Here is a 21,299-nt window from a genome sequence, read left to right on the forward strand (position 1 = left end):
GAAAATCAAAAAGGAATAACTGCACACAACGGTTCACAGTGTTTTTGAAGAACATTTGATTTGCAGTGCAGTCGATTAAACGCCCCCTGTCGCAGGCAGTTAATTTTATTTCTCAACAACCGTTTGTATACAGCAATATCAAAACAAGATATCTAGTCATAGAGTAAAAATGCACTGGCAAAGCATAAACTAAACTTCGTGAAAGAGGGAGAAGTGAGAAGTGCATAATATTTTTAGATGTAGAAATCAAAGGTGTCATCTGAATAATTAACTCTAAAATAATACTGATCGTGTACATATAAGGTAAATATGGCCCAATCTTATTATTTTCTTTTGTAGTTAGTTGCTTGTCTGTGTATCAATATAGTAATTTTATGTATACTCGTTTGTAGGTTAGAGTAGTGCGATCTAATATGCAGAACAACCCCCAGGAGCTTTCATGGCAGGCGATTCAGGCTATCGTCGGGGTTAAACTTCCACCCAATGTACTACGATTTGACGATATTGGATTCCACTTAGTTAATAACACTGTTTCGAGTGCAGAAGACTCTGATTCAGATGTAGAAATAGTCGAAAATGGTTGGGAGTCTGATAATAATGTGTCCTCCAGACCCGACCATTCCGACAACGAAAAAAATACGTCACCAGATAGGGAACAGAGCGAGTCTCCCGTTTTGCGTCTTATAGAACCCGAAAATAATAATTCGGGCAAAGAATCGTTAGATTACAGAGAATATGTCGAAAAAAATGATACAAAAGATATTTCACCCAAGGAACGTATGACACAAATCCAAATCGACGATGCTGATAGTTCTAACGGTAATGTTATGTCGATCGAAAACTATTTGGAGGTCACTTTATCAACTGACTCTGAGGCTAGTCATACCTGCAATCAATGTAACCAAATATTCTCAAATGAGAATTCACTTGCCTCACATAAATGTAGTGCAAAACCCACCGAAGAAAAAAAGTACCCTTGTCATGTGTGCTCTGAAAAGTTTCCAAGCTACTGGGATCTAAGGAAACATCTTAGTAACCATTTTCCCGGTATGTTGGAATCTAAGTCAAGCTTTTGTCACCTTTGCCAAAAAGACTATACAAAAACTGGATTTATGAATCATTTACGCAAACACACAGGAGAAAGACCATTTGTTTGTGAACTTTGTCACAAAGCTTTCTCTCAATCAAGTTCACTTTCAATTCATATGAAATTCCATCTGAATGTGCGGAAGCACGCCTGTACTGTCTGTGAGAAGAAATTTGTAACCAAAAGTGAGCTGTCCCGTCACATGACAGTGCACACTAAGCAGAAATCTTACTATTGTGGAGTTTGCGACAAAGCTTTTACTCGCTCTGACAATATGAAGAAACATGAGAAAACTCATGGGTAAAAGTTTATAGGACAGAACTGAATGAGAATAAGGAACTGTGAACAATGTCATAATATGACATGCAAATCAATTGTTGCATGTATCCTAATATCAAAATTTTCAAGTTAATAATGTCTGGTCAATGCTGTTGCCAAATGCAGTGTGCTATCACACTTTCAAATGCTATGATTTCTGATTCTCTTATTGCCAAAAAATTAGTTATATGTTTGTTAAGAATAGAACTTTTACATTGTTTATGCTAAATTTAAACCTATCATGATCTAGTTCATATTTTAGTCATTATGGTGTGTTTCTGTGTTTATGCGAGTGTGTATATACACTCATGTGTGCTGCTGTAATTGCTTTCAAGATTTTTTATTTATATTATTTTCAATTGTATGTATGGGTTAATTTTAGTGTAGTAGTAAATGTCTTTGCAGGTGCTTTACAATAAGGTCACACATATCTCAATCCAATGTTGCCTTTTAGATATGATAAAGTGATATTTTAATATGTGGATGTTTATGTAGGAGGAATGTCCAAAGGTCAGATATCCTTATTGTAATGTTTACATTAGATAAAGGGAAACATGTGTGTTATTCAATTTGGGGCTTTTCCAAAATATGTTACAAATATATTTTTGTAAACCTTTACTATGGGGTACCAAACTACCAGTTAAAAGTTAACTTTTGCCAAATTTTAGATATGTATTTCAAGTGATTTTATTACTGTCCTGTGTTGTAACCAAAGCAATAACATTTTAATGTGCCTATTCTTTATAATAATTATTATAAATATGAGTATACCAAATAATTTAATTATTAGTGTTAATAGATATAATAAATTAAAATCAGCGGTAATTAGTTAATAATTGCCACTTTTCCAGATGGATGAATATAGGAACTCACAATATTTTCCCTCTTTATGGTCTCCTCATTTCTTAGTTAAGACAATGAACAACTATGATACATAATTTAAGTTAAATTAATAGAAGTCTTTATGGAACATCACAAAGTTTCCACAGTGAACATATTTATTTGTAGATGCTATGAATCATTAGTAAATTAGCATACTATTTTAGGCAAGGGTATATTTCCCTGAGCTATAAGACTTTAGACCAAAAAGAATGTAACCAAAATAAGAAAAACAAATCCAAAGATAATTAATTATTGTCATATTTTCTAATCGGCTAACAACCAAAGGCTTAAAATTAACTTATTTTGTGTCATTTGAATTTCATGTACTGGTTGTAATTGAATGCCTTAATATATTGTCTAGATTTTTAAATCTAAAATAGACAATAATAATATTTTAATATATTTATTAAATTTAATATTTTAGGTTTTTACTTTGCATGACTTGTTTGTAGGTTTAAGGAATCGATATTGAGCCAAATGAAATAAAACGCAAAATCTACAAGACTGACGATAATATTCAGAGTAGGTATTAACTCGTGCACAAAAACAATTATTTATTCAAACTGTTTATTGCAATTTTCTATTTATCAAAAAAATGCACCTTGTTAAACTCATCATGACAATTAGATTAAGATCCGTTTGATATATGAATTAAATATTTTATGGAAATGTGTAATAATAATTGCGATTTTATTAAAGAGTTGTTTGTTGCAAAATATGTTTTATTTCTGAATTAAATAAACTTTTCCCTTTGTTCTAGGTAGCACTAACGATGTCTGCAAGATTGCGTAATCTTAATCCATATGAATTGCATAAATACTTAGTTAATGTTTATTGTCTCAATACGCAAGGTTCGGCTTCATCTTTGAAGCGAGACACTTCCAGAGACAGAACTGACCTTGACGTTATAAGAGAAAACCACAAATTCTTGTGGCAGGAAGATGATGTTGCCGATACATGGGAGAAGCAATTAGCCAAAAAATACTGCGACAAATTATTTAAAGAGTACTGCATTTGTGATTTGAGCAGATATAAAGAAAACAAAGTAAGTTGGCGAATATTTAACGCATTTTACGTTGGTGTAAGTTGCTATGTATGCACTAGCGAAACGAATAAGAATAACGACGCAGTTATCGTAAATCGGCAATTGCAGCAAGAATAATAATTTGGAACTGAATATGCCTCCTAACGGATCTAAAAAGGTCACATTGGAATATGTATGCGATTAAGGTACTCCCCTTATTCAACATGGCTACGAGATGGGGACGATCCCTTATGTAACTCATTTTTTTGCCCGAGAGACCTTCCTTTGTGTTGTATAGTAGGGAGAGCAACAAAGGCCGCGCTGCCTTTCTGTAGGCTAAATATAGCTCTATACATTCACCCGCATTGATACACAGTAACGCACATCTGGGCCCGATTCTCCTAAGTTAATAATGTCAAAATCGAATAGAAATCGAATCGCAATATGATTGTAATAGCACTTTTAACCATATCGGGCATTCTGCTACCAATAAAAGACCAATCGTATTCGACTGACATTTCATTGGTGTGCGATTGGTATGCTATTTTGGTGATGTTGGTCTATACGGTAGTTTGCTGTACAATCATTTTGCAATCGTAAATCATTTGCAGACAAAATGATTCATTATTGAATGACAAAAAAGGATAAAAACGTTTATTTCAAAGAAAAAATAGCGGAATGCCACATACGCTTCAATCATAATCGAGTCGGGATTGGATCTCAGTCGAATCGAGTCGAACGTGAATCGTATGACGGTTAAGTAAAATTAGGAGAATCGGGGCCCTGGTCGTTCGTGCCGCGGTCGATCCCCATTTGTCTCACAAAATCAATGACAAAAAGGCACGCTTGCTCTCGCGCCGCGCTCGTAACGGTTTTTGATGCGGGACGATTATTGTTAAGTAGGTACCTAAATATTCTAAATTTGAAATCTTTAAATCAGGCATACAAATACGTAAAATTAATTTAGGAATAATGCAATTGCAATCGTTTTACGTACATCGCAACCTACATGAACCCTGCAGGCTATAGACCTACCTAGGTGATATGCTTATTGTAATACCATGGCATGTACTCATACGCGAAGAGTGATGACCATAATGTTATTTATGTGCTCACTTATTCTTAGTTAAATGTGCATTATTTTATATTATTCGCTACATTCTGTTTTTAATTTTACTGTACCTACCTTTGCACGTTTCACTGTAATAACATACGAGAATAGAACCTACCTACAATATGTAGATCTTCAACTATATATTGTATGAAACACTAGGTAGCCCTGCGTTGGCGCGTCGAGAAAGAAGTAGTGCTCGGAAAGGGTCAGTTTCAATGCGGAAATAAGGTGTGCAACAATGATGATGATCTCAAGTCCTGGGAGGTCAACTTCGCTTACATGGAAGATAACGAGAAGAAAAATACTCTCGTGAAGCTTCGTAAGTCTGATATTATATAAACAGTTCAAGGTACCTACATGATATCTACCTACTTTGGTTTATTGTACACCTTGTTATTGTAACCTATCTACCTAAGTATTGTACACTTATAAGGTGGAATAAACGTTATATACTTATGTATATTCCACAATAATATTAACACATAAAGTTTTTTCCGATTGAATCTGATAATTTAGCTGAAAAGTCTAAACATTTTTTTACTTGTAGAGAATGATTGCGCGTGAGCATGTATTTAGGTAGCGTACCTATATACCTAATTGACTCAGGAATAATATTGTAATTTAGGAAGAGCAAACATATTCTATTATATGCGTTTTCAAGTTCTCTTAGGTTTAATGCACCTACGTTTTAAGCAATAGCGAAGGCGTTTTGTGTTGCGCATCAGCAGATCATCAATTGCTATCATTTTTTATTCAGGAACTTCTGCATATTCAAGGGAAACTTTTAGTGAATTCGTGAATCTATTTCATGTCATGATGAATTAGTTATGTATTTTTTAAGATACTGCCTGCGGGAGCATATTATTTTTCAATTTTGTTATTTCCCTTCCAAACGGACAATAATACAGATTTTTTTATGATATAATATGATTTGGATTGCATTTTTTGTACACATTACTTATGAGTTATGACCTAGCTTCTCGTTATTCACTTACTGAATCAAATCCGAATTCATACATAGGTACTTACCATATTTTTATTAGTAGATTCTTATCATCTATAGCTGCGGAGCCATTGTATGTATTCGTCTGTTACTTGAAGATGATTTACGTAAATTAAATGCTGTTTGCAGGAGTTGTATAAACCTTTAGCAAAAAATAATATTAAAATTTTAAAATCAATGTTGTATGTATATATATATGTATATATATACATGTATATATATATATATATATATATATATATACATACATACATACTTATGTCTAATGGGCACATCGGAGGAGGGTCATATTAACGCGAGATACCTGGATATGTATTATCCTAATTCAGTTGCAATGTTTAGTAAAAGGTTAATCTCTTTTGACAGGTTTATGCCCGGGATGCTCTGACCTGCTGAACTACAGGTCAAAGAAACGTGAAGTCAAACGCCTTAAGAAGAGCCACAAGAAAACAAAGAAGGCCAAAATTCCAGAAAAGGATGGAAACGATGAGAACGGACAGCATTCCGGAACTCAAGATAATCTTCAGGAACAACCTTCCACTTCAGCTGAAGCGGTAGCTTCTGAAACAGATGATGGCGTGTGGAAGACAGGTTTGTACGATTTTTGATCTTACAGCGTTTGTTCAGATTCGATTTGTTAAAGATTCCACTGCTGTATAAAATTATCTTTTTTCCTTAATATTCATTTGGGTAGATACGGTTACGATCTTTGAGTCATTTAAGAGACACACGTTTATAGCATAGATAGTGCATATATACTCAACTGGTTTCACAAATCTGGTCCCAGCTTTCGATAGAAATCCAGCTTACATGGTTGGCGACTTTCGCCGCTTTGTAGCGATTGACTGTAGTATAATTACTGAATTGAAATTTGTAAAATTTGTGTTCCATTAATAATTTTACAGTGTCGGGTGTGTTCTATCAATTTATTGTTTTTGTCCAATTAGGTTCGCAGGAGAATGAAGAGAAGACTCGTGAGGAAGAATTTGAGGAGTATTTGGAGGAGTTATTACTATAAATAAGTAAAAATGAAACAATCATAATATTATTAAATCATTTTATTGCAATCTATGAATTGTTTATTATGTAACAGTGGAATATTCATTTTCTCAAAAAGCAAGACGTGTCCCTAACACTGGAAGTGGTAAATTTTACTTTGGTTGTTGGTATTTCGTTGGCATATAAAAATCTAACGCCGCCATATCCTGCCGTATATTCCAGTGTTATGGAGATTCTTACTATAGTAATGCTATAGCCACTGCTCACTTAATACATTATCTCCTAAATATTCATCATTCTGCGTCCGTAAAGCCTTCAAACGTTTTTGTTTCCTCTAAAAATGTATTTAGTAAGCAGTAGGTAGTGCAAGCTGCCCCTTACGCATTTACAAAACGCAGATGTCTCATATTAAATATAATAACGTTAAACATTCGTAACCACACATAGACATAATGACTTCAATAAGATAATAATATCAGTTTGTTTCAGACTTTTGCACAACACTAGATCAAAAAAATATGAATAGTCATACAAGTCAATAAAGCTGCACTGTAAAATTTTTGCCGCAGTGTGATTTTACTGATATACCTAAAATTACTAATAAATAACAATCAGTGGTTAAGAATAACTTGATAAATTATATCTTCCCAAAATTAAAGTTTTTAATAACATGCTGTAAATAAAGTCGATCTAAATAATTGCAAGTATAATAATTATAAGATTTATCATAAAGAAATATAAAACAACTAAAATCTTAATATTTAACAAAAACGTAAGTATAATAATAAAACTCGTGATCTGCATAATAATTCAAGCCTCATTCAACCATAATTATTATTCGGAACTGTGTTATAGTAAAAGTTACTTATAAATAAATGAATTGAATATCCATTGTGAGAAATATATCATTTCAAGTAATTTCAACCATGGATGATAATACTTCAATTATTATTTAAGCCATCGCCACGCGATATACTAAGCATGAACTGGTGCAACGTAACCATACACTGCTCACCTCATAACATGAGCACTCCTGATTTGTTTGATTATGAACATCATCGGGAGTTCACCGTTATGAAGGCTAGCCCTTGTGTACAGGCATACAGATACAGTCATGTCAAATAACTTTGCTCTTCCAAATGCTGCGCAAAAATGAAAAGGTGCGCATCAAACTACAACTTCAGTAAAATTTTTGGGAAAGCCATATAAATCACTTTTTCCTGAAATAGTATAGAATATTTTACAAAAAAAAAAATAACAGGTGCGAATTAGCTTCATGTTGCTAATTTCAAAATTTCACCTAACGCCATTGGATGCACGGGATCCAATGATGTATAAAACGTCATAAATGCCATTTCTGACTTTCGCATTATTGTAGTAAGCGACGCAAAGTTATTTGAAGGCAAATGTTGTGAAGCGGGACACTAGGAGTGGAGTCTACTTGTGCGGCGCCTTGGCGACCTCGTCGTCGTCGGAGCAGTCCTCGTCGTGTGTGTGCGTGAGCTGGCGCGGCGTCTCCGGCCGCATGTGCGGCACTGACGTCTGCGACACCTGAACACGAAACTTACATTACAATCAAGTCCAGCCCATGGAGAACAAAGTGACTAGAGGAATTTGTCATAACGCCAAATCACCTAAGAAAGTAACGCTCCGAAATGCGAGTGTTCGGGGGACTAGGAACGTTACTAGCTCCGCCCTCATGTGCCTTGTTTGGATCCCGCCAAATTTAAAAAAAATAAAATCACCAATCAATCAAAAATAATCTTTGATATATTGGTCTCGATTTGAGAAGGCCTACTTATTTCTACTATATAGTCAAGTCTACCGTACGTTAACTACTTGACCTACCAGAGGGCGCCTGACATACCTGCCTTATGGCATCTCCGATCTTTCCTTCCTCCGTGGTCCAGGCATATTTGCAAACAAGTCCTAACTAATAGTGGGGCGGCTAGTGATATCCCAAGAACATTATTTGGAAAAAAAGGACTAATTAAGCTTTCAGACTGGGACAGCTTAACTGATTTTCATTTAGCCTGTGCAAGCTATAAACTGCAAGTGTTTCGTAAAGTTCATCTTCAATTTAATTATTCAAGTTTCTTGTTTATATTTGAATGATTCATCTATCCTTTCTGATGTACTGAATGCGGAAGCAACTTGCGGTAGCACGATTGCGATGAAAAGTATTCAAACCATTTCGTTAGTTAGATTTAAGTTTGGAAGCCTCCTGAAGAAGAAAAAGTTTTATCCGGGTTACTGAAGACTTTCTAGTATAGTTCGGCCATTCAGAGAATGCGTTCCTGACACGTCGCGATTGAACTGACGACGTAACTTTGCAATGGCGTTGCAGTTACGATAAAAATATTTTTGCTGGTTGTTTACCGTTTTAACAATTGAGGAGCATTAAAACAACATTATTATATCAATAATCAATGAATGTTATTACGTCGTCAGTTCAATCGCGACGTGTCAGGAACGCATTCTCTGAATGGCCGAACTATAGTAGAAAAAGTCCTGGTGGCCTAGTGGGTAAAGAACCAACCTCTCAAGTATGAGTGTGGGTTTGATTCCAGGTCAGGCAAGTACCGATGCAACTTTTCTAAGTTTGTATGTACTTTCTGAGTATATCTTCGACACCAATGACCATGATTCGGAGGGCACGATAAACTGTAGGTCCCGGCTATCATTTGAACATCTTTGGCCGTTGTTACGTGTAGTCAGAAGCCAGTGAGTCTGACAACCAGTCTTACCATAGGGTTGGGGAGCGTTCAAGTATTACGTAACGCAATTTTTGAAGATTCTTTACCCCCCCCCCTCCTCCCCTTGTAACGCACCGTAACGTTTTTCTGTACCCCCTCCCCCCCTCTCTAAACGTTACGTAACACTCAAGTCCGTTTTTACCCTAAACTCGCAAAAAAGTATGTTACAGATTTTATCCTTGGTATAGTTGTAATTGCCTTTACGGTAATAATACGTACTAAATAAAACAAGAGATTTTTAATCCGCAACATCTACGTATTTTGTTAATTTTTTATAATTTTTTGGCTTTACACACAATTGTTTTCATCCTTCATTCTCCTATTTTAGCTTTTTTTACTAATATACAGTAAAACAATTTATCTTTATTTTTTAGTCTTTCTTAAGCCGTTTTCCAAATTGCGTTGGCATTTTTTTGAAACAGTTGCGCTGGCAAGTCAGCATGAGAGCCTTTATAGGCCAGGAACAGCTGATGATACAAATCTCCCTCTTTTGTGGACATAACAGTATGAACACTATGAACTCACTTTAATAACAACGAGCATAGCAATGTGCTTCTGCATAAACACTAACGAATACTGACAACGAGAACAACAATAAATGACGCAATACAATCTAGGGATTCCCCGTGAAATATAAACAAAAATGTTTGCCAACTTGCGAGAACAAATCAAAAATGACGACCAGGCTAATACAATCAAGGGATTTCCCGTAACACGTAAATGAAAAGGGTTGTCAGTTTTGGAGTTTTAATTCCCTAATTTTTTATTAAAAAAAATAACAATGTTACGTAACGTGTTGTAAGAAAGACCCCTTCCGCCCCTGTAACGCATCTTAACGTTTTACAAGACCCCTCCACCCCCCAAATTGCGTTACGTATTACTTGAACGCTCCATTGTAGCTGGGTTGAGGTCAGACAGGCAGTCGCGCCTTGTCAAACACTAGTACTCAGCTGCATTCGATTAGAATGGAAGTCGACCTCAACACGTTGATACAAAGGCTAGGCTAGGATGACTGGAGGGTTTCTAGGTACGCGTACGCCACATAATTGCTAAAAAAGTGAATGAAAAAAAAATAACTCACGGCATTTTTGTTGTCTTTGTTCAAATCGGTTCCTGAGTGTGTGGACGAAAGTTCACTGGGTATATCAGTCACGCCGATCATAGTCGGGACGCTCGAATGCCTGCTCCTAAAGAAGAATAAATTTTGTGATTTAGTGTCATCTTATAAAAAACAATAATAAAATACACACACCTAGCAATTGTTGAATTAATTGTATAGCGTAGGAAGCATTATCGTTAAAATTCGCGGTTTCAATACCTACTATAAGATCTCTATACCCCGACGTGATAGTACAATTTTGGGTTCTGGACTTTGATTACGTATCAAATATTATACAAGAAACTAGCTTCCGCCAGCGGTTTCACCCACATCCCGTGGGAGCCTCTGCACGAACCCGGATAAAAAGTATAGCCTTTAGCCTTCCTCGATAAATGGGCTATCTAACACCGAAAGAATTGTTCAAATCGGACCAGTAGTTCCTGAGATTAGCGCGTTCAAACAAACAAACAAACTCTTCAGCTTTATAATATTAGTATAGATTATATATTTCAAATCAGTTACAAAAAAAATATAATCCTTGTGCTGAATAAAAATACCGCTTATATCCCTAACCACCGACAAAAACTCCCTGAAAAGTATGTACATTAAAAGAAGTATTTATGATACTGTTATTGTTGCTGACCTGTCTATAGTAGGCTGGTCGAAAGTGAACCGTTGTTCGTGCGCCACAGTGGACTCGTGCGGCATCAGCATGGCGGGCGCGCGGAACATGTAGCAGAACGGATAGTACATCAGGTTCAGGAACGAAGCCGCGTATAAATCAGCGTACCTCACCACCTGAAATAACATTAGTCAAAGGTTTTTTTATATAGGTAGCCGGAAGACGCTGGATGCAGGTCGCTTAGAACCGGTATTTGTGGAGATCTAAGGGTGAGGCTTATGTTCAGCAGAGAAGGTCCTATGGCTGAGATGATGATGATGAAAGGTTTTTATTTCATACTAGTTTCCGCCTGCAGTTTCACCCGCGTCCGGAGATAAATGCTTTCCGTAGCCGGATGGTGAGAACAAAGTATGTCCCTCTCCCGGGTCTACCTCCCCTTTAATTTTCGCGTCATAGCGTGACCAGGGGGTATAGGGATTCATTTTTATATATAGAAATGGACCTACTACAGCTTCTTACGAAACGTCAACAGGTACCAACACGGTTCCAAGGTAAGTCTTATGGAGAAGAACCGGCAAGAAACTCCATAGACACTCTTTTAAAAACTGAAGTACAGTCGACTCTCGTTAATTCGAAACTCGAGGGACTCTTAATCTTAAAATATTACGAATTATCGAGTTTTTGAAATATTAAATGGTTCGAAATTTGTGAGAGAAACTAAATAAAACTTCGAATTATTAAGTGTTGATCAATTATTATTTTTTAACTGCTATTTTATAACAATTTCAAAAGTTTTAAGACACATTTGTGTGCATACATGTATTCATAATGTAATTAATCATTCGAAACAGCTCCGTCATACAGCTTCAAAGAGATTGCTGCTACTCAGACTGCTCTCTGACTCTGACTTACAATATTTCCGCCTCTTTCTCTCTGCAACTTTGAATTCTCGAGTGTTAGACGACTAAGATTTCGAATTAACGCGTCATTTTGTTATATAGCAATGCTTTTTTCGTTCGAATTACCAAGTGCATAAAAATGTATTGATTTAGTTCGAAATATAGAGAGATTTTGTAAGGAACTCGTGATAACTTTGAATTAACGAGATGTTCGAAATATCGCAGGTTTGAATTAACAAGAGTTGACTGAGTGCTTAGTGCGAGTTTTCGTGAATTTTTTTACGGACTCACGTGAGAGCGCGTATACTAAGATTTGTATGCAGTGTTGCCAACTTAGTGGATTTTCCACTAATACTGGTGGTTTAAGTCCCCTATTTAGTGGCGAAATGTTGAAAGTACTGCGGGTCAAGTAGCGAAATGTAAGTTTTGTGGTACAACTTTAAGGAGTTACTATGGAGATTTGAAGTCTCACGGAATGTCAAAAAAGCATCTACAAAACAAAAAGGTGAACGACTACTATATAATTATATTAAGTACTCATTCATTGGTCAAATGCGTAACTAAACAATTTGTGAAACTACTACGCCGATTATAATTTGTGAAGGATTCGGATCGGGTCGGATGAATTGCTAAACAGATGTAATGCTTTGTCTGTTTTAATTTTCTATCGTTGCCGAGTTACATCTTTGGATGATTAAATTGTTTTAGGTTACAATAAAATATAAACAATATTTTTTTAGTGGTGAATTTGGTGATTTTAAGTGTGGGATAAATTTTTGTTAGTGGTTTTCTGGTGGTTTTAAAAGTTGACTCTGGTGGTAAGCTTCTACAACTGTTGGCAACACTGTTTGTATGGAACAAAAACAGGTTCCAATTTTTGACACTAGGTGGAGCTGTTTTTGTTCCATACAAATCTTAGTATACGCGCTCTCATGTGAGTCCGTAAAAAAATTCACGAAAACTCGCACTAAGCACTCTGTATTCACAATATTTGACTTATATGTAATGTAGGTGTCAACTTCTGCGAATTTGTTTTCGTCGTCACAGGTTCTAATCGTCTACTGCTTTAGAAAGGCCTCCCCCAGCTGGGCGGATAAAGCCATACTCATCAGGCTGGGTAAACGTGTTGGTGACCGCAGTGTAGGATATTTTTGGCTTCGGAAATGCTACTGCCCATCTCATACATATAAGTACATTTTTTTTTTATAGGAAAGGAAATATAATACCAAGAAGGAAGAGAGGGGGCTTTTGTACAGTGCAAAACAATGTACCAAGAACACGATAAACCCACATCCGGGACTAATATCAATAACATTATTCTAAGAAATGGCTCGAGTTTCAACAAACGATGATTCAACACGTACATAATCTTTTAAAGGGCCTGTCTTAATCAAGTACCGAGAACGCTGATACATTTTGATAACGACAAACAATGTCGCATTGAAAAACTATACAATGTTAATCTATGGTCGAAAATATACTTTGGAATAATTGTTTTAACTTATCAATACAAGGAACTATCAAAAGCCAACATTTAGAATCAAACAATGTTTAGAACACCCTTGTTTGCTCTATTCATTCTGTCACGCACGACAGATTACGTACCTATCATTTCGAATACTCTGACACATTAAACAAACTATAACCAGTCACAAAAATAAATAACATTACAAGTATGTGTAATTAAGATATTAAATTATGCATCCGTCGTCCGTTGTCCTTTGAGAGAGCTGCTGTAATTGGAATGCACTTCCTCTCTAGCGCGTGATTATTTAAAAGATAACTGTGTATCACATAACTTGGATATTCATCGTAATTAAAGGTACACAATAATAACAGCATTTATGTTTTCTCGCAACTGATGACATCTGTCTGATAACCATATAATTCAACAAACTAATCGAAGAAAGAAACTAAAGGCACTTAAATCATTGGAAGACGCTGGATGCAGGTCGCCTCTAAGGGAGATCTAAGGGGGAGGCCTATGATCAGCAGTGGACGTCCTATGGCTGAAATGATGATGATGAAATCATTGGAGATTACACTAAGAAATTGGAAACCATATTGCAATCTAAGTTTTCTCCGAGTGTTAAGTGGACTTTTTTATAAAAAAAGATTATTTTGTTCAAAGGTAAATAAAAAATATATTACCTGTGAAGAGAAGAAAGTCTGCCTAGATCCAGAACGGAACAGAGATCCCAGCATACCGTAAGCCAAGTCCATTTTGTGCGTCACATCCCGAATCGAAATACGTAGCTTCGAGATATCTGGCTTCTCTTTTGTACTGGAATCTAAATCTCTGAAACATCATAATGTTTATTAGAAAACATTCTAACTAATCCTTACTTAGGTGGTGTAAACCTTATATTTCCTATCGCTTCCTATTTGTCAATTTGAATGACAGTGTGATCAAATCTTAATTTATTGTAGAACATTTTTTCTATAATTTTCCGTTCGTATTATTTTGTTATGGTACTTGTAAATGCTGTAATCGTTTTACCAATGCGGCGTTGGTTTCACATTAGCAAATTTTGTAAAGCAGGATATAACAGAATTTAAAGTGTACGATGTCTTAAACTCTTAAACAGAAGTGAATAAATATAAATAACATTCCGAATAACAATAAATATTTACTGCAACGGAAATTGTTATTATATTTGAGTTTCTCAGTTAAACAAATGAATTGCAATAATAACTGAGCTGTTAATCATATTGCATAGAAACAAGAAACACAATTAGCAATAAAATCGATAGTTTATGGCCTATTCCTATTTCCTTTAGTATCATTAAAACACCGTATTGCACTATCGTTAAACTATCTCTAATTAATTTGGTCTTATCTTAACTCAAGCCGGATATTGCGAGTTTGACATGTACATAGGTAGATCTATATAACCTGTCTATGTATCACCTTTAAACATTATTTATGTATTAGTGTTTAACTAATTATTTAAATAAGTTCACTTACTTGTACATATGTCCTAATTGAACATCTAAGTCCTGTAGTTGTTCAAACAATTGACACTTGTCGGTCCATACGTGTAATTCCTGCACTAACTCGGGAACAATGAGGAAGGTACGCCAACCGCCAATCTTCTTTGATTTGAGGATATCACCAAATATGTGGTCACCGACGTATAGCACGTCTTTGCCTTTCGCTCCGATCATGTCAGTGAACACATCGCAGGAACCTAGAACAATTGCAAGAAAGCTCATTATAAAGACAGTTAGATATTGTAATTAAGATATTAATTAAGACGACATATTTTCATGTTCGAAGCCCATATTTATGTCAACCCTTACTGAATTCGCCAACATCAGTCTAAAGATTCGATCATTCACTATTCCACATTCAGTTTCTTTGTAGCAAGATTTTAAACAACAACATTTATTTATAGCCAGTACCTTTTCGAAACGGACTTGTTTACAAAATTAACCTCATTGTAAGTAGGTAGCAAAGATGTTACTTGTGAATTCAACCTTAAAACCTTATTCGTTTTAAAATTAACGTTAGCACGAAAAGCACTACCTAGTAATGATCAGCTTATACTCAGATTATTGTCAATCATTATGGAATTTTAATATTATACTTTCAGAGCAAGTTTTGAAAGAAAATCTCGCGTTTATAATATGAGCTTTACTTTTGTCACGATGATAACACGTTTTGCAAAAATATTTCCAGTGAAATTATCATTTACATAACAACAATTCTGATAACGACTACAGTTGTCCATTCCTTAGAGTAATGTCTTTCATCATTCTTTATAGTGCTCCGATTAAATAAGTCAACGTACACTTATCTATAATATAAAAATGAATCGCAAAATGTGTTGGTAAGCGCATAACTCAACAACGCCTGGACCAATTTGGCTAATTCTTTTTTTGTTGTGTTTGTTATTGTCAGGAGAAGGTTCTTATGAAAAAAAAATAGGGTAAAATAGAGAAGTCAGTTGACGGGAGCGAAGCCGCGGGCAAAAGCTACTTTATATTAAAAAAAAGTAATTTGTTTATTTAAGATTGTTTTGACTTGTCTGTCAAAACAATTTTAAAAGTTAAAATTATGGAATGGTAATGGTGAAAAGTTAATCAATAGTTATTATGTTAGAAACGTCATTATTCATAGTGGTCGATCTTTTATCAGCAGTACAATAAATAAACCTACTTCTGACGAAAATCTTCCACTAGTTAATGGCAATAAGCGCACAATAGTAAATCTTCGTCAGTTATCAGTAAATTGAGCGGCTATGCTAAATATAGAGTACTAATTAAGATAATAATATGTAGTTCAGTAGCATTGACGTGTTACACTCGTCAGTCAACACTCAGTACCGCCGAGCAATGTGTTCAGATCAGCGCTGCTAGCTTTGATTTAATGTTGTGACTTTAAGACATTAGACCTAAGAATGGTACAGTTGAAAATGCAGGGTCTGACTTTCAACTGAATTTTCAATACTTTTCAAATTACACATATAAGGCTGCCTACCCATGTCCTATAGTCAGTGACCGATTTTTTGTAAAAGAAAATAGAACTGATATGAATAGTGGAACACACCGACCTACAAAAAGTTGTCCAGAAAATCCTAGTCAGAACGTCCTCCAAAATGTGTAACGTGGGTGGGCAGCCTAACAGTGCATGGAATCCACTGAACCACAAATAATATTCGGTTGCGTAGCAACAATATTTGTAAAAAAGTAAGAGTTATGTGGATGCGCTATTAAATAGTTTGAGCAGAATCTTCCTTTCATTTGTAAAGATTTTACGTATACTATCTCTATTATATTATTGATTAGTTGAGATTTAATTACTTTATATCCGTTGACTGATATCTATTAGATAATTAATACCTTTATCTTTTTGCATAATAACACTAACAACTTTATCGACATGATTATGATTTATCGATCAATATAACTCTATCCTCCTTTTACAAGATATTTTAAAACGACAAATAATATTTTGCATGTTAACTATTAATGGATAGCGAATGATAAGCTATCTTCAGTTTGATATCTGTGTATCTGTATTTCTGACAATAACCGTGACAGATTCGTATCAACGGCTTTGAACCTCGGCACTACCTAAGACTTTTCCTGTTATCATAAGATAAAGATTGTCACATATCTATTTGACGCGTGTGGTAAAAATATCAAAGGTAACTTAAAATCACAAAAAATATAGTTTTCGCACTATAGAGCAAAGGAAATGAAGAAATTATTCGCTATATAAATTTTTTAACTCTACTACTACTTTACACGATTATGCTACGTTTTTTAAGACAAAGCGAAATTTTCATCCAATTACATAAAGTTTGTTAAGAAATTGAAAGAACCCGAAAGAAGCAAATATCCTGTAGATATGAGATTCTTAAACTACAAACCTCCTGAATATACAAGCTCTTCGTGCATAGGTCCGACGTGATGGCCCATCTTCAAGGCCCCGGTCTTCGTGTCTACTTGTCGTAATGTAGTTCCTTCTCCGAAGAATAACGGCTTTTTGGCGTCCACTACGATCCAGTCGAAGTATGTCTTCCAGTTCCTGTGAGGCTCACCAGGCTGCAAACAAACAGATACTATTTAGAACAAATGAAAAACATGTGACTTTGAACTTCTTACGGCCGTTCCCAATCCTACTAACATTATAAATGTGAAAGTTTGTGAGAATATATGGATGTATGTTTGTCATTATTTCACGCAAAAACGGCTGCACTGATTTTGCATGTAGATAGGTGATACCCTGGGTTAACACATAGGCTACTTTTTATAGACACACGCTAGTATTCTATATAAATGTTAATTCTTATTGGAGATAAAATTTTGACATAGAAAGCAATATAATATATACTAACAAATCAACAAACGTAAGTTTTGTTTTTCGTTTTTGCTGTACAATAAAAAATATGTAGCAACTACATACACACGGTATAGTTTTTTCTTTTATGAAAAGGATTTGAAGCTTGAAAAAATGTTTACGTATAACATAAGTGTCCTATTTATTTCTAAATATTTGGTTTGTCTCTCAATTTGAATGTATAATCAATCATTGTCTTCGTTCAAACATGATGTAATGTGGTCATGGCCGTGCAAATAACAAGCTATTTGATAAAACTGATATTTACCTTGGCGCCGTAAGGAAAATCAAACAGGTAAGTCATAATTCTATCTGTGAAATTGTAATCACTATTTGTTAAAATAAACAGTTTGGCACCGCTTTCCTTAATCCTCGACAAAAACATTGGCAGTCTGTCGTCTTTCTTTAAATATAGTTCCATATTCTCTGTGGTCCTGTCCTTTAGGACTTGAATATGAATGTAGTCGACCGCATTCCTTACGTCTTGGAAAATTGATTTGAATGACATAGCCAGATCGCCACATCTTACACCGAAATTTGTTCTGTGAAAAAAATAGATATTGAACACTCGGGTTTGTTTGCATGCTACAAGTAATGTTTTCTTCTTAAATAAACTAGGACGGTCATCCAGTAGTTCATTTGTAGGTCGATGTTGAAGTGTGAATTGCGCAACATATTACTATGTGCGGAGCGTGAACGTTATTGGCCCATTCACGTTGACACGCAGCGGAATGCTATTACCGAGTTATCGCCGCATTAGTTGAATTATGACCAATAAAAATGAATGGAATTTGTTCAGCAAATCAACCGACAGAAGAAATAAATTACGCTGTTGTTCGTGTTCATTTGCCCGCGTTTAATTTATGAATGCATTAAGATTAAAACGATTTCTTAATTAATTAACCAAGTGACACTTATTGGCTTACCTCGTGTACTGCGGTGAATTGGTGAAGAAGTCTATCAAACAAGCTATTAGATACGTTTCCGGCAAGTTGAATAACGTGTTCAGTACATATACTCTTGACTCATCTAATGTTAAGAATTTATTCGGATACAATTCGTATACTTGTGAACTGAAAGGAAAGTTTTTAAATTATTAGTGTGTTATACGCTTGCAGGAAAATAATTGTCTGAATCGTTTTTGAAATTGCACAAACAATACTAGTACTAGTTGTGACCACAAATGATTGACCTTATAGAGAAGTCTTTAAGCTGTTGGACACTACCACCATACTTTAACCATAGTTCTTAGCGAGTCGGTGGCAATAAAATTATCAAAAGTGTAATATTACGCCATACAATATTATCAACATCATAAGTCTTTGATTGTGCCTTTATAACCGGTTAGCAACTACTTTATTGCAGACTCAGATGTATAAAGTGTTTTAGATAAAATTAGCACAGTGCTAAAATCTATAAACTTCACCATATATTTATAACATGCTAATACTTACTGTTTCAGGAACTCAAATCCATGTACGCATACTAAGATATTACCATAGGCGTCTACTTTTAGCAAGTTACCGTATAAAGTGTCGAACCATAGTCCTCTGAAAGAAAAATTCAAGATTAAATATTTATAGTCACATCAAATAAATAACATAACTGGTTAGTTTCAGAAAAACCTTAAGTTAACTTACCTAACTGGAAATGAGGGGTCATATTCAAATTCTAATATTTCTTGTGGGTAACCTTTTTGCACTAATCTCTCTTTTGTCAAATTAAATCCTAGAGTTTCATATTGCGGCGATTTGTATTCTGTAAAAAGAGTAGGCAGTTAAGGTCAAACATTACGTGCAGCGCCCGGTCAACAATAGGTCTCCTCGACAAGACATTGGTGATATTTCAAATCTCTGGCCTAGATTTCTAAGCTCTAAAGATGAGAAAGAAGATATAAACTTCTAAGCCCTATAAGATTATACAACAAAAGTGACAAAGATGATACTAAACCGAGAGCGATTTGGTCAGACCAGATGCAATAGTTCAGTCATGGCTTATGACGTCCAAAGCGCGCAAGCATAGCGTAAACGGTGACGTAGACGAACGCTACGTGAAAGCTAAAGATATTGACAATGTGTACGCGTATATTTAGAACGTACCCGCCAAGGTGTAGTCCATATCAAATCCATAGAACTGGACATTTTCTAAATGTAGTGATCTGTTGACAAAGATTCTGAAACAAAACAAAGATTAATGTTAATTTCATTTGTCGCTATGTGTTCAATGTTTATATTTAGATAAGTACTGAAGTCAAGGTCAGTCAGTAGCTGCTGCCTGCGGGTTAATCATACGTTTGTGCCTCGTTGGTCTAGCTGTCGCAAGTGCGGCTGCTGAGCACGAGGTCTCGGGTTCGATTCCCGAGTCGGGCCGAAATCGCTTTGTGGGTTTTAGAAGACTTTCACATAGCAGCCCGGAGCCTGGAAGGTGGTGATTGATACACCCGTGCATCGGAGAGCACGTAAATGTCGGTCCTGCGCCTGATCTCTTTCCGGTCGTGTCGGATTGCCGTCCCATCGGGCTATGAGAGTGAAGGAATAGTGAGTGCACCTGTGTCTGCGCAAATGCTCGTGCACTATAATATGTCCTGCGTAGTTGGCTAATCTCCTTACATGAGAACAGCCGCCGTAGCCGATAATCGGCTAGGAGGACATCATCATCATCACTTGGGTAGGTATGCATATGTGATTCAAAACGTTATCTACTGAAACTGATGAACGTTTTGGCTACACAAGTATATTTCAGTTTTCGAATTAAAACAAAATAAATAACAAAGTAGAAAGCATATTATAGTATGTAAGTACGCCAATTTCAATGTTAGGTCAATATAATTTAAAAAAAAATAGAAAAAGTAAAAGCACGTGTCTAGCTGTTGAGCAACGATGGTTGTGCGTCTTCAGAAAGAAATCTGGTAACCGTTACAGATCTTATATCGCTTATCGCGCTAGCCCATTCTGGTAACAATTACATAAAGCAAGCGGACTAAGCAACGTGACTATCGATAAGCGCTGAAAGATGAAGGCCTAATACCGGTCAGTGGGTCGTCTTAGGGGCGGAGTTACCATCAGCTTTCTTTCTGTAACGGTGTTACGGCCTGTAGTTCTATCGTTGAACTGTTCTTATACAACCCGTGGGAAGTTTTATTTGTGCAGCTGTGCTGGTTCGGGAATGTTTTGTTCCAGTGCCTTAACAGTGGGCGCCTGAGGTGCTGTTTGTAACGCAAGCTACGATAGAGCAAAATGTGATCAGATACCCTGTATTTCAGGTGTTTAACTCTAGCCAACCCCAAACCTAGTCACTGTATTATAGTTCGGCCATTCAGAGAATGCGTTCCTGACACGTCGCGATTGAACTGACGACGTAACTTTGCAATGGCGTTGCAGTTACGATAAAAATATTTTTGCTGGTTGTTTACCGTTTTAACAATTGAGGAGCATTAAAACAACATTATTATATCAATAATCAATGAATGTTATAATTCAGTCAGTTCAATCGCGACGTGTCAGGAACGCATTCTCTGAATGGCCGAACTATAATACACCAATAGTTCTAAAAAATATTCACTTACAAGTGACTAACAGATGGTGCAGAATGTTGAAAAAAACAACTCATACTGAGCACACTATAATAATTTGTCTTATTTAGACTTAA

The 21,299-nt window shown here is 35.7% G+C and overlaps 2 protein-coding genes across 10 annotated transcripts in view; one reads left to right on the forward strand and one right to left on the reverse strand.

The window, feature by feature from the left end:
• LOC124634176 (protein FRA10AC1 homolog) lies at window positions 1-6,499 on the forward strand. Of its 3 annotated transcripts, none has more exons than XM_047169619.1 (5): window positions 1-303; window positions 3,052-3,332; window positions 4,585-4,744; window positions 5,795-6,019; window positions 6,376-6,499. In XM_047169619.1, the coding sequence occupies exons 2-5, from the start codon at window positions 3,060-3,062 to the stop codon at window positions 6,444-6,446; spliced, it is 729 nt and encodes a 242-aa protein (XP_047025575.1). In that variant the 5' UTR covers window positions 1-303; window positions 3,052-3,059; the 3' UTR covers window positions 6,447-6,499. The 3 variants fall into 3 exon arrangements, with proteins under 3 accessions (XP_047025575.1, XP_047025574.1, XP_047025573.1); XM_047169618.1 differs by having other exon boundaries at window positions 5-303; window positions 3,048-3,332; XM_047169617.1 differs by lacking the exons at window positions 3,052-3,332; window positions 4,585-4,744; window positions 5,795-6,019; window positions 6,376-6,499 and adding an exon at window positions 393-3,003 and having other exon boundaries at window positions 23-303.
• LOC124634174 (cytosolic purine 5'-nucleotidase) overlaps window positions 6,472-21,299 on the reverse strand; it is a 23,908-nt gene continuing 9,080 nt past the window's right edge. For 6 of the 7 annotated variants that reach the window (XM_047169609.1, XM_047169610.1, XM_047169614.1 and 3 more), the window contains 11 exons: window positions 19,751-19,824; window positions 19,292-19,409; window positions 19,106-19,201; window positions 18,578-18,724; window positions 17,920-18,193; window positions 17,182-17,356; window positions 14,772-14,994; window positions 13,955-14,102; window positions 10,926-11,080; window positions 10,265-10,370; window positions 6,472-7,978 (listed from right to left, as the gene is read on the reverse strand). In XM_047169609.1, coding sequence (XP_047025565.1) covers window positions 7,865-7,978; window positions 10,265-10,370; window positions 10,926-11,080; window positions 13,955-14,102; window positions 14,772-14,994; window positions 17,182-17,356; window positions 17,920-18,193; window positions 18,578-18,724; window positions 19,106-19,201; window positions 19,292-19,409; window positions 19,751-19,824 — 1,630 coding nt within the window. In that variant the 3' untranslated portion in view covers window positions 6,472-7,864. Of the gene's footprint in view, window positions 7,979-10,264; window positions 10,371-10,925; window positions 11,081-13,954; window positions 14,103-14,771; window positions 14,995-17,181; window positions 17,357-17,919; window positions 18,194-18,577; window positions 18,725-19,105; window positions 19,202-19,291; window positions 19,410-19,750; window positions 19,825-21,216; window positions 21,276-21,299 lie in introns of those variants that run through there. The other variant, XM_047169615.1, reaches the window with a different exon arrangement.

The sequence above is a fragment of the Helicoverpa zea genome, chromosome 10, assembly GCF_022581195.2.
Source record: "Helicoverpa zea isolate HzStark_Cry1AcR chromosome 10, ilHelZeax1.1, whole genome shotgun sequence".
Classification (NCBI taxonomy): Eukaryota; Metazoa; Arthropoda; class Insecta; order Lepidoptera; family Noctuidae; genus Helicoverpa; species Helicoverpa zea.

Excerpts from the sequence above, each read along its gene's own strand:
- LOC124634176 (XM_047169617.1), top strand. The coding sequence starts at position 414 with ATGCAGAACAACCCCCAGGAGCTTTCATGGCAGGCGATTCAGGCTATC.